The 13,480-nt window shown below is 43.7% G+C and overlaps 1 protein-coding gene across 1 annotated transcript in view; it reads left to right on the top strand.

Moving 5' to 3' along the window:
* Positions 1–13,480, top strand: part of LOC306786066 (glutamate dehydrogenase, mitochondrial-like) — a 23,500-nt gene extending 10,020 nt beyond the window's left edge. The window contains exons 2-13 of the mRNA XM_079280700.1: positions 612–692; positions 1,310–1,365; positions 2,111–2,174; positions 3,089–3,183; positions 3,587–3,766; positions 4,393–4,530; positions 5,664–5,801; positions 5,875–5,955; positions 6,280–6,403; positions 6,520–6,611; positions 11,950–12,012; positions 12,228–13,480. Coding sequence (XP_079136826.1) covers positions 612–692; positions 1,310–1,365; positions 2,111–2,174; positions 3,089–3,183; positions 3,587–3,766; positions 4,393–4,530; positions 5,664–5,801; positions 5,875–5,955; positions 6,280–6,403; positions 6,520–6,611; positions 11,950–12,012; positions 12,228–12,347 — 1,232 coding nt within the window. The 3' untranslated portion in view covers positions 12,348–13,480. The remainder of the gene's footprint in view (positions 1–611; positions 693–1,309; positions 1,366–2,110; positions 2,175–3,088; positions 3,184–3,586; positions 3,767–4,392; positions 4,531–5,663; positions 5,802–5,874; positions 5,956–6,279; positions 6,404–6,519; positions 6,612–11,949; positions 12,013–12,227) is intronic.

The raw sequence follows: 13,480 nt of genomic DNA, 5'->3' as shown, positions 1-13,480 counted from the left end.
ACACAGTATTACTGCAGTAGTGTGGTTGTATGAGGTACTTCTACACAGTATTACTGCAGTACAGACACGGTAGTGAAAGAATCTACACGGGTTATTTTTACCTCTTTCTCTCTTTCAACACTCCAGATCATGAACCAGTGAGTTGAGCTCGACTGCTCCTCCAGCAGAAGCTGTAAAAATACATAATTATCCTCAGATCTTCATCTTTCCGGTGGTCCCTGAACACATCATGTAAAAAGCAACAAAAATGAAGCTTAAAATTGAGATATCTCATTTCAACAAAGTAGAGGTTGTAAAAATGTTCATTTATAACACGTAGCACCTCCATTTTAACACTGAACATGTTGAATATATCGATTACTTTGTTTTCACATTTGTGTATAATAAATTATCTGTGCATCAGAAGAGTAAAACACGAAACTCACTTTCATTTTAAGCTCGTTTTAAAGTTTGGTGCCATGATTTCATCCGGTTTAATGGTCCATTTAATCCCTGTTGTTTTAGGATTGTTCCTGAAACTGAGCTGGACTACAAAGTCTTCCCTGAGACCTGGTCCTGGTCCTGGTCCTGGTCTTCAGGTGAACTGATGTTACTGTTTTGTGTGTTTTCAGGTATCCGGTACAGTACCGATGTGTCTGTAGACGAGGTGAAAGCTCTGGCCTCGCTCATGACCTACAAGTGTGCTGTAGTCGGTGAGCACACTCGCACACGCACACGCACACGCATGCACACGCACACGCACGCACACGCACACGCGCACACACACTCGCACGCACACTCGCACGCACACACGCACAGACACTCGCGCACACACACACTCGCACACACACGCACACACACACACACACTCGCACACACACGCACACACACTCGCACGCACACACACGCACAGACACTCGCGCGCACACACACACACACACACACACTCGCACACACACGCACACACGCACACACTCGCGCGCACACACACACACTCGCACACACACGCACACAAACACACACACACTCGCACACACACACACACTCGCACGCACACACGCACACACACGCGCGCACACACACGCACACACACTCGCACGCACACGCACACGCACGCACACACACTCGCACGCACACACACACACAGACACTCACACACGCACACACACACACACTCGCACACGCGCTCTCTCTCTTTTGGTGCGTAACAATAAACACACTCTGATAAAATAAGACATAAATCCTGTTCTGGTAGTTAATGATGGAGATGATGTTCGTGTGGTGTTTGGTGTCCCAGTGAAGCAGATGTTACATTAGTGATGTGTTCCAGATGTGCCGTTTGGTGGAGCGAAAGCTGGAGTCAAGATCAACACAAAAAACTACTCTGTAAGTCTACACATGTGAACTCTGGGAGGAGGAGGGAGAGAGGTAGAAGAGGAGGATTAGCTAGAGGAGGTGGGGGGAGAGAGGTAGAGGAGAAGGATGAGGGAGAGGGAGGGAGAGAGGTAGAAGAAGAGGATGAGCTAGAGGGAGGTGGAGGGAGAGAGGTAGAAGAAGAGGAGGATGAGGGAGAGGGAGGTGGAGGGAGAGAGGTAGAAGAAGAGGAGGATGAGGGAGAGGGAGGTGGAGGGAGAGAGGTAGAAGAAGAGGAGGATGAGCTAGAGGGAGAGGGAGGTGGAGGGAGAGAGGTAGAAGAGGAGGAGGAGCATGGGCATGAGCTAGAGGAGGTGGAGAGAGACGCTGCAGAAGAAGTCACGCAAACATCTGCCTCTTGGGACTACGATGAGCAATAACAGAAGATGAATGTCTTCTCTTTCTTATTAAATGAAGCAATAAGAAACATAAACAAACCCAAAAGCTGCTGCAGAGGGGAGTGAACCATGTGACCTATCAGGAGTGTGTTCCTTTGAAACCTGAGCCATCAGCTGGCAGACATGATGAGTCGATGACTTTCTCTCTGGATCAGTGTTTGCTTCTCTTCACTCTGCTGCAACAAACACCTCTGACCTCTCACGAGTTAGCTTAGCATAAGCACTGGGAGCAGGGGGAAACTGCTAGCATGGCTCAGGTGAAACCTGTGGTGTCGTGATGAAGCATTTCAACGTTGTGTTGAAGTTTATTTGTGTTTTAGGACAACGAGCTGGAGAAGATCACCAGGAGGTTCACCATCGAGCTCGCCAAGAAGGGCTTCATCGGTGAGTCACCGACCTGCATCACTGACTCTATTATACTGGTGTTATTATCAGCATTATTATCATATTTATTATTGTCATTATTATTATTATTATTATTATTATTATTATTATCATTATTATCATTATTATTATGTGAGAACATTTAAATCAATTAAGAAAATAATCTACATTTCTTTATGATTATTATTATTATTATAATTAGTATTATTATTATTATTATGTAAAACTGTTTCTTGAGCTGCAACACAAGAAGTTCTAAAATAAACTGCTGCTGTTTCCTCCCTCACGTGAGGTTTTTATTGTGTGTGAGACGATATAATAATAATAATAACAATAAATATAATATCTATAAATATAATATCAAATATAACAGCAATAAATACAAAAACAATAAATGAGTGGTTCGGTTGCTCAGAGTTAAGAATATTAATGAGACATCAACACGTTTAGTTGACTACAGGAGGCTCCTCGCTTCACCCTCTGAGAGAAGGAGAGTCGAGAGTTTTGCGAGAGATATATATATATATATATATACTATATTCATATCAGTATATTTCTACCCTCATTGTTTTTAACTTATTTGTTTAAATATTTGACACAGTTGGATGTCAATCACACAACTCTAACAACGTTACTGTTTGTTTGGTTAAATCTTTGTACGATTGTTTGTCGTTAATTCAATATTATTCAGTTTCATTGTATTTGTTGTTTTTATGTTTAATATTTGTACTGTGTGTTCTTTGTTGTTGACCTGTAGCTGTAGATGCTGCTGTGGATCGTCTGTCTGTCTAAAGAGTGTTTGTGAGAGAACGGTGGTGTCTTTGTCGTGCTCTGTGGTGTATCGAGCTCTTAAAGCTCTCGCATATCACATCACATCATATCATAATCTTGCGGATGTCTGCGTGGTTCTACAGGACCGGGTATCGACGTTCCTGCTCCCGACATGAGCACCGGGGAGCGGGAGATGTCCTGGATCGCTGACACCTACGCCACCACGCTGGGACACAACGTGAGTCTCTGCTGGTCTGTCTGATCCGCGCCTTGATTTAGAACAGGAAGCAGGACGAGGAGTCGCCCTCGACCATCGGAGCCGGCGGTCACGACCTGCCTCTGACCGCGTGACCCGATTAGACCAGAAGCAAAGAGTTTATTAGAGTTCAAATCCGACTTTAAGTTTAGTCTGAGCAGGTAATGTAAAGACCTGCCATGTCTTTCCATCACGATGAAGACGAAGGAACGCCCTGTTTATATTCATTTATTTATATATATATATATATTTATATATATATGTGTGTGTGTATATGTGTATGTGTATGTGTATGTGTATATGTATATGTATGTATGTGTATATGTATATTTATATGTTTTTCTTCTCTCTCTCTCTCTGTTCCCGTTTCTTCTTCTCTCTCCAGGACATCAATGCTCACGCCTGTGTCACCGGTAAGCCCATCAGTCAGGGAGGAATCCACGGTCGCATCTCCGCCACCGGCCGAGGAGTCTTCCACGGCATCGAGAACTTCATCAACGAGGCGGCCTACATGAGCCAGCTGGGGATGTGTCCCGGCTTCCAGGACAAGACCTTCATCATCCAGGTCATATATATGAGCCTCACTGTTTATCCTTCGTCACCACAAACGCACTTTAGTTTATTCTCACTAGAGCACCAAATGTGGATTCATCCGCCGCAGAAAGTAGTCCGCAGAAACCCTCCCCCCATCAGTGTTTCCACCCTCAGTCCTCCCTACGATCCTCAGAGATGACTCATCACTGACTCATGTGAAGCCGCAAGTGTTCCTCCAGTTAAACTACAGCCACAACACACAGACCTCAGGACGTTTAGGTCATCGGGTTTAATGGCCGGTCCGAAGGCCTTTTCACTGTCTTAGTAGGAATAAGTACTAAAATGTTCGTGGTCTGCTAACAAAGTGCTCTTGACAAAGAAACACCCAGAATGCAACACCCTAACGATGGAGCTGTAGGAGAAGGGCGTGTTTTAGCATCCATGGTGTGTTTGGTAGCATCTCTGTGAGGCTTCACTTGAGCTAAATGCTGACATCAGCATCATAGCATGCTTCTATTGGCTGTTACTAATCGATTGTTAACGGATCAACAATCAAAGTAGTATTGAATAGTATTGCGGGGAACATCCAGTAGTTGTTGAGATATTTAAATAAAAAACAGAAATGTCACAGAGTTATTGTGCCCTCTGTGTCTGCAGGGTTTTGGTAACGTGGGTCTTCATACCATGCGTTACCTTCATCGTATGGGGGCCAAGTGTGTCGGGATCGGAGAAATGGACGGAAGCATCTGGAACCCCAACGGGATCAGCCCCAAAGAGCTGGAGGACTACAAACTGGTCAGTACTGGTGATAAAGTGACAAACGGGACTACAAACTGGTCAGTACTGGTGATAAAGTGACAAACGGGACTACAAACTGGTCAGTACTGGTGATAAAGTGACAAACGGGACTACAAACTGGTCAGTACTGGTGACAAACGGGACTACAAACTGGTCAGTACTGGTGACAAACGGGACTACAAACTGGTGATAAAGTGACAAACGGGACTACAAACTGGTCAGTACTGGTGATAAAGTGACAAACGGGACTACAAACTGGTCAGTACTGGTGACAAAGTGACAAACGGGACTACAAACTGGTCAGTACTGGTGACAAACGGGACTACAAACTGGTCAGTACTGGTGACAAACGGGACTACAAACTGGTCAGTACTGGTGACAAACGGGACTACAAACTGGTCAGTACTGGTGACAAACGGGACTACAAACTGGTCAGTACTGGTGACAAAGTGACAAACGGGACTACAAACTGGTCAGTACTGGTGACAAACGGGACTACAAACTGGTCAGTACTGGTGACAAACGGGACTACAAACTGGTCAGTACTGGTGACAAACGGGACTACAAACTGGTCAGTACTGGTGACAAACGGGACTACAAACTGGTCAGTACTGGTGATAAAGTGACAAACGGGACTACAAACTAGTCAGTACTGGTGACAAACGGGACTACAAACTGGTCAGTACTGGTGACGAAGTGACAAACGGGACTACAAACCGGTCAGTACTGGTGACAAACGGGACTACAAACTGGTCAGTACTGGTGACGAAGTGACAAACGGGACTACAAACCGGTCAGTACTGGTGACAAACGGGACTACAAACCGGTCAGTACTGGTGACAAACGGGACGACAAACTGGTCAGTACTGGTGACAAAGTGACAAACGGGACTACAAACTGGTCAGTACTGTAACCAATAGGAGTTCAGTATTGCGTTTGTCAATAAACATGCAGTAATAAAAACAAAGGACCAGTACACCACCTGCTGGATTATCGTTGTTACTACAGTGACGTCTCAAAGACAAGTTTTACTTATTGAATATAATTTGAATAATTATGTGAAGTAACGTCTGTAACACTGCTCTGTCAATCTATCTGTTGAACTAACTTCATGAATGTTCCACCTCCAGGAAAACAGGACCATCGTCGGCTTCCCTAACTCGACACCATACGAAGGAAGCATCCTCGAGGCCGACTGTGACATCCTGATCCCAGCGGCCAGCGAGAAGCAGCTGACCAAGAGCAACGCACACAAGATCAAGGCCAAGGTAACACACTCACCATCAATGCCTGTTTTCCCAGCATGCATCAGTACACCGACCTGGTCTGTGGTCTTTTCAGATCATCGCTGAGGGGGCGAACGGTCCGACTACGCCCGAAGCCGACCGCATCTTCCTGGAGAGGAACATCATGGTGATCCCGGTCAGTGAGCTCTTCGTTCTTAGTCAGTGGACTTCTGCATTGTTCTGTTAAGATGGAATACAGTTTTTATATGTTCTGCCTTGTTTTGGCTCCTCTTCTCATTAATCTCCTTGTCTCCTCCCTCCTTGTCTCTTTACCCTCCTTGTTTCCATGTTTCCTCTGTGTGTTCTTTCCTCTCGTATCCTCTCCTCTCTTTGTCACCATGTTCCCTCTCCTTGTCTCCTCTCCCTGTGTCCTTGTCTCCTCTCTCCTTGTTTCATCTACTCCCTCCTCTCCTTGTTCCATGTTTTCTCCTGTGTCCTTGCCCCCTCTCTCCTCTGATAGGACCTGTACCTGAACGCCGGCGGTGTGACGGTGTCGTACTTTGAGTGGTTGAAGAATCTGAACCACGTCAGCTACGGTCGACTCACCTTCAAATACGAGAGGGACTCAAACTACCACCTGCTGAGTGAGTGCCCACAGACCATCGATCAATACATCCATTGATTGATCGTCACAGAGAGGAGGATGTTGTTCCTCCTGTTCATCACCCTCCTTTGCATCACCCTCTCTTTCTCTCTTCAGTGTCGGTTCAGGAGAGTCTAGAGAGGAAGTTTGGTAAACACGGCGGAGCCATCCCCATTGTCCCCACCTCTGAGTTCCAGGCCAGGGTCGCTGTGAGTACTCGCTGCTGCTACTACTACTATCACTACTACTACTGCTGCTGCTGCTACGACTACTATCACTACTACTACTGCTGCTGCTGCTACTGCTATCACTACTACTACTGCTGCTGCTGCTGCTACTATCACTACTATCACTACTGCTGCTGCTGCTAACAATATTACTACTATTGCTACTGCTACTACTACTATCACTACTGCTATCACTACTGCTGCTACTATCAAGGCAAGGCAAGTTTATTTGTATAGCACATTTCAACAACAAGGTAATTCAAAGTGCTTCACATAAAACCATTAAAAGCATCAAAACATAAGGCAAAAGAAAAGGAGATTTAAAAACAATTAAGAACATTCATTAAAACATTAAAAAACAGTGCAAGAAATAAAATGCAGTCGTAAAATGCAGAAATGCAGGAAATTGATTAATATATGAATTGAATGTGGTTCAATAGAGTGGTCTCGTGTGACGTCACAGTTTAGCTGTCGGCCATGTTGGAGTACACACAAAGCCACTGGCATGCACGGCTGAGTCGCATAACCTATCGGTGGTGAACTTTTGTGCTGTCTTTGGTTGTGGCAGCAGAGCTGATAGACAAGAAATCATTCTTTCGTTTGCCAGCGGTCATTACACATCAAGGAAATGACACGAAGGAGCTATCCAAGCGACGTCGCGAGAAATGGCTGTCACGCATCTCTCGAGATATAAAGGATGGAATTTGGCGTACACTAGAGTATGTGCGGATCACTTTATAAGTGGTCAGTGATTTTATTTACAAATTCGTTTGTGAACAGTATTTAATAAAGGAAATATAAATTAAACGTTGACATGAGAAGGTTACCGAAGCTTCATCGGCCCGTTACAGCAGTCGGTACCAGAGACGTGTCGAGCGTGTACAACAGGCGAAACACAGAGATGCAGCCTCAGCATTGCTTGATATGAGTTTAACGTCGGATCATATATATATATATATGTGTGTGTGTGTGTGGGGGGGGGGGGGGATGAAGTTAGGAGTTAGTTGAAAGTGAATTCCTACACACACGCACACAATGACATGCACGTACAATGTAAACAAACACACGTGTCTGTTTGCACTGAGTAAACATTGAATATTGCTAAATATCTGACCAGATCTGTATATATTTACTCTTCCAATGACGAGATGAGAATTCTCGACGACCGTTGCTTTGACGTCTCGGACCCATCCACTGACAAACTGATTATAAGCGTCGAGCCCTTTGTAGCACTCCAACTCGTCTTTTGTGTGAGGACTCGGGGTGTTCACGAGATACGTGTAGATGTTGGCGTAGTTTACCGATGGAAGATAAGTAGGATCGGCACTGAAACCATCTGCACTCATCGTATAGGGATCCAAGTTACCAATAACCTTCAATTTGGCCAGGTAGCGAACCTTTGATGCACTATCCAGTGATTCAAAGTATGGTATTTTCGCCGCACTTCCTTGTTTACTCGCCGCCATGTAGGATCTGTATGTACTCCAACATGGCTGACAGACCTCGTAACTAAGGAGATCGTGACGTCGGTGAGACCACTCTATTAAAGGCAGCAGCAAACAGAAAGAAAAAATCTTGATTTAAATGAGCTGAGGGTCTCAGCAGACCTGCAGCTTTCTGGGACTTTGTTCCAGATATGTGGAGCAGAAAAACTGAACGCTGCTTCTCCATGTTTAGTTCTGACTCTGGGAACAGAAAGTAGACCGGTCCCAGACGACCTGAGGGGTCGGGATGGTTCATAAGGTAGCAGCAGATCAGAGATGTATTTTGGCCCTAAACCATTCAGTGCTTTGTAAACCAACAGCAGGATTTTAAAGTCAATTCTTTGTTGGACAGGAAGCCAGTGCAAAGACCTCAGAACTGGAGTGATGTGATCCACCCTCCTGGTCTGAGTGAGGACTCGAGCTGCAGCGTTCAGAATCAGCTGCAGCTTTCTGATTGACTTTTTACAGAGACCTGTAAACACACCGTTACAGTAGTCAAGTCTGCTGAAGATAAATGCGTGGACAAGTTTTTCCAAATCCTGTTGAGACATAAGTCCTCTAATCCTTGATATATTCTTCAGGTGATAGGAGGCTGATTTTGTAATTGTCTTGATATGGCTGTTCAGGTTGAGGTCTGAATCCATAACTACACCTAGATTTCTGGCTTGTTTGTGGGTTTTAACATCAGTGACTGAAGCTGAGCGGTGATTTTCAATTGTTCGTCCTTGGTACCAAAAACAATTACTTCTGTTTTATCTTTGTTTAATTGAAGAACATTCTGGCACATCCAGTTGTTGGTTTGTTCAATGCAGTTACCCAGCCCTTGTATGGGATTATAGTCCCCTGGTGACATAGTTATGTAGATTTGTGTGTCGTCTGCATAATTATGATAACACACTTTGTTGTTTTCCATAATCTGAGCTAGTGGAAGCATGTAGATGTTGAATAGAAGAGGCCCCAGTATTGAACCTTGGGGAACACCACATGTCATTTTAGTCAGCTCTGATGTGTAATCAGCTACAGACACAAAGTATTCTCGGCCCTTCAAGTAGGATTCAAACCAGTTAAGTGCTGTGCCAGAGAGTCCCACCCAGATGTTTAGTCTTTCTAGGAGTATGGCATGGTCGACCGTGTCGAATGCAGCACTGAGATCCAGTAACACTAAGACTGAACTTCTGCCATTGTCTATGTTTAAGTGGATGCCGTTGAAAACCTTAACAAGAGCAGTTTCAGTGCTGTGGTGCTGTCGAAAGCCTGACTGGAAAACATCAAAGCAGTTATTTACGGCCAAGAAGTTGGTCAGCTGTTGGAAAACCGCTTTTTCAATTATTTTACTTAAAAATGGGAGGTTTGATATTGGCCTATAATTTTTCATCGTTGCGGAGTCTAAACTAGCTTTCTTTAGGAGCGGTTTAATAACTGCAGTTTTTAGGGCTTGTGGGAAGACACCTGAGAGAAGGGATGTGTTTACAATTTGTAAAAGATCAGTGGTCATGCAGTTTGAAATATTTTTGAAAAAGTGTGTTGGTAGAATATCCAAGCAGCAGGAGGATGACTTCAGATGTTGTATAATGTCTTCTAGGCTTCTACGGTCGATTGAATGAAATTGTGTCATGATATTTGAATGGATGTTATTCAGAGATCGGGACAACACATATCCTGTGGTTGGTGTGGAGGCACTGACTGCTTGTCTAATTTTCTGAATTTTGTCAGTAAAAAAGGAGGCAGATTGATTGCATGCAGGTGGATTGGAGCTCAGCAGCTACCGACACTGGAGGGTTTGTTAGCCTGTCGACGGTAGCAAATAAGGCGCGTGTATTGTTCTTGTTTTTGGTTATGATGTCAGAGAAGAATGACTGCCTTGCATTTCTAAGTTCCAAATTATATTTGCGAAGTCTCTCTTTATAGATGTCACAGTGAACCTGGAGATTAGTTTTTCACCACCTGCGCTCAGCTTTCCGACACTCTCGTTTCTCTATTCTGACCAGCGTAGCATTTCTCCAAGGAGATCTTTGCTTACCCGAGACAACCTTCACTTTAGTGGGTGCAATGGCATCAACAATATTTTTAACTTTAAAGTTGAAGCCATCTACAAGCTCATTGACTGAGAGGCAAGAGAGGGCTGGTGTGGAGGAGAACTTGTGAATAAATAGTTCACTGGTGTTTTCAGAGATGTAACGCTTTGTCACAACCTTGGTTTGGACATTTGTGTGCAAGGAGATTGCACTCTCAAAGAAAACACAGAAATGATCAGAGAGTGCAACATCAGTCACAGCAACCTTGGAAATGTTTACACCTTTGGTGATGATTCGGTCCAGAGTGTGCCCCCTGTTGTGGGTGGGTCCTGTCACATGCTGAGTCAGATCATAGTTATCAAGGACACCACATAGTTCTATAGACTCTCTGTCCTGGGATTATCAACATGGATATTAAAATCACCAACAATAACAACACAGTCAAAATCAATACAGATTACAGACAGCAGTTCAGTAAACTCATCAAAGAAGGTTGCACAGTATTTAGGCGGTCTGTAAATGTTTAGGAATACAGCTTGAGTGGAATTCAGAGCCACATATTCAAAAGAACTAAAATGACCAAAGGACATCTGCTTGCATTGAAGAGAATCATTAAATAAAACAGCAACTCCACCTCCTTTCTTATGCGCTCTTGTTTCGCTCATGAAACTGAAGTTGGGAGGTGTTGATTCAATAAGAACAGCTGCACTGTTATCTTGATTCAACCAAGTTTCAGTTAAAAACAAAATGTCCAGTTTGTGCCCAACAATAAAATCATTGATTAAAAATGTTTTTCCTGACAGAGACCTGACATTTAATAAAGCTAGGTTTAATGTGGTTAAAACTTTCTTAGCCCAATTTATTTGGACAGGCTGACGAGGAATGTATGCTAAGTTTGATAAGTTAGCATGTTTAGTATTGTTTCTTCGCAGCCTCACCTTTCTTTTTCTATAAACTTGCAGGACAGGAATTGAAACGGCTAGCTGCATACAGGGCCCCGACTTTTCCTGGAGAGAGTCATTGGTGTCATTAGCCTTGTAGCCTGGACCCAGAAGATATCAATTGTGGTACCGTTGAGGAGTGGGGAGAGGAGTGTGTTTGGTTCCAGCAATGACCAGCTTTTCTATGTGGTCAGTGAACTCCAGGTGGGGGGAGGATGGGGAGAGTGTGAGAGAGGATTGCGATCCAAAGTATGGACCCGAAATAGAAGTAGGTGCTGGGGAGGGAGGTAAAGACTCCTCGTCACTACTACTATCACTACTGCTGCTACTATCACTACTGCTGCTACTATCACTACTACTATCACTACTACTATCACTACTGCTGCTACTATCACTACTACTATCACTACTGCTGCTACTATCACTACTACTATCACTACTGCTGCTACTATCGCTACTACTATCACTACTGCTATCACTACTGCTGCTACTATCACTACTACTATCACTACTGCTGCTACTATCACTACTACTATCACTACTGCTGCTACTATCACTACTACTATCACTACTGCTGCTACTATCACTACTACTATCACTACTGCTGCTACTATCGCTACTACTATCACTACTGCTATCACTACTGCTGCTACTATCACTACTGCTGCTACTATCGCTACTACTATCACTACTGCTATCACTACTGCTGCTGCTAGCACTACTGCTATCACTACTGCTACTACTATCACTACTGCTATCACTACTGCTGCTACTATCACTACTGCTCTCACTACTGCTGCTGCTATCACTACTGCTATCACTACTGCTACTACTACGTCTTCTTCTTCTGTGGTGTTGTAAACATGTGTTTTGGTTTCAGGGAGCGTCTGAGAAGGACATCGTTCACTCGGGTCTAGCCTTCACCATGGAGCGCTCTGCGAGGGTAACACACACACACACACACACACACACTTCTTTACATGAATTAAAAACTTCTCGTCTGAATCTTTAACTTCATTTAAAAGTCAGACCTGAAACAATTCTTGATCTCCTTGTTTCCTTCTTTACATCCTTCCGCTACCCTCTCCTCCATCCTTGTCTCCTCCTCTACATCCTTCCTCTCCTCCCTCCTTGTCTCCTCTCTCCTCCCTCATGCAGCAAATCATGAGAACAGCCAACAAGTACAACCTCGGTCTTGACTTGAGGACGGCGGCGTACGTCAACGCCATCGAGAAGGTGTTCCAGGTTTACAACGAGGCCGGCCTCATCTTTACATAGAGCCTGTCTCTCTGTCTCTCTGTCTCTCTGTCTATCTGTCTGTCTGTCTCTCTGTCTCGCTGTCTGTCTCTCTGTCTGGCTGGCTGCAGGTCTGTCTCTCTCACCTCTGGAGGATTTCTTCAACACAAAGTCCGGCGTTTACAGTTTTTTGAATGAATCTGTGTTTCGTTGTGTTCATTCCTTCTTCATCATGACTGTTTACCCTCCTCCTCCTCCTCCTCCTCCTCCTCCTCCTCCTCATGAGAAGTTCAAACCACAGAATCTTCTGGTTTCACAGCTGTATGAGTGTTTTTCTTATTGTGCTGCTTGATATATAAACATATCTAAATCTATATCTGGAACATATCTAAACCTATAAAAGCCTTAAAGTGACTGTAACACACTAAGTGGACCGAAGTGTGTGGACGCCCTCGTTATTGATTATTGATCGATTTAAACCTGAAGACATTGTTGTTTATTCATATTTCATGATTTTATTTGACGCATTATAGAATAATTTTAGGACATTATTCAAACGGGACGTTTTCACATCTTCCTCTAAACATGAACACGGCGACCGGCGGCGTCCACATTATTTTGTCCACACGGTGACCGCACGTTAGCTTCTCTGTGTTTGTCTCAGGACTTGTGGAGTTTTATTAAAGGGTCATTTCATGTTTCTGTGGGTTTAAAATCTAAATCCTATTTGATATTTTGATGACGTGACTCTGATCCTTCAGTCTGCACTCCGTTCTCATCTTCTCTTAATGTTTAACTTTAAGGAATAAAGAGATGCGTAGCAGAGTTATCATCAAATGAATCCAAAGAAATAATTAATCTGCAGATTAATTATCAAGATGAATCATTTTAGGTCATAAATAGATTATTTTTCTTGGTCAAGTGGGAAAATGTTACATTAGATAAATCTATTTTTGAAATGACACGTATATTATTGGTGTTTTTTCTGCTTCACTTTATACTTTATATTTAATATTTTCATCTGATGTTGAACCCTCATGTTTACCGTCACAGAGAAAGCGGCGGTTTGATTCCCGTTTGTTTCCTCGATGTGTTGGTCAGCTCTGATTAATAAATGCTTCTGGGAGTTTTCAGGCCTTTCTGTTCAAATAAAGTACAAAGAGTCACATGTTGAA

The sequence above is a fragment of the Melanostigma gelatinosum genome, assembly GCF_949748355.1.
Source record: "Melanostigma gelatinosum genome assembly, chromosome: 12".
Taxonomy (NCBI): Eukaryota; Metazoa; Chordata; class Actinopteri; order Perciformes; family Zoarcidae; genus Melanostigma; species Melanostigma gelatinosum.
The sequence above is the reverse complement of the archived record's forward strand: the minus strand, read 5'-3'. Positions and strand labels throughout refer to the sequence as shown.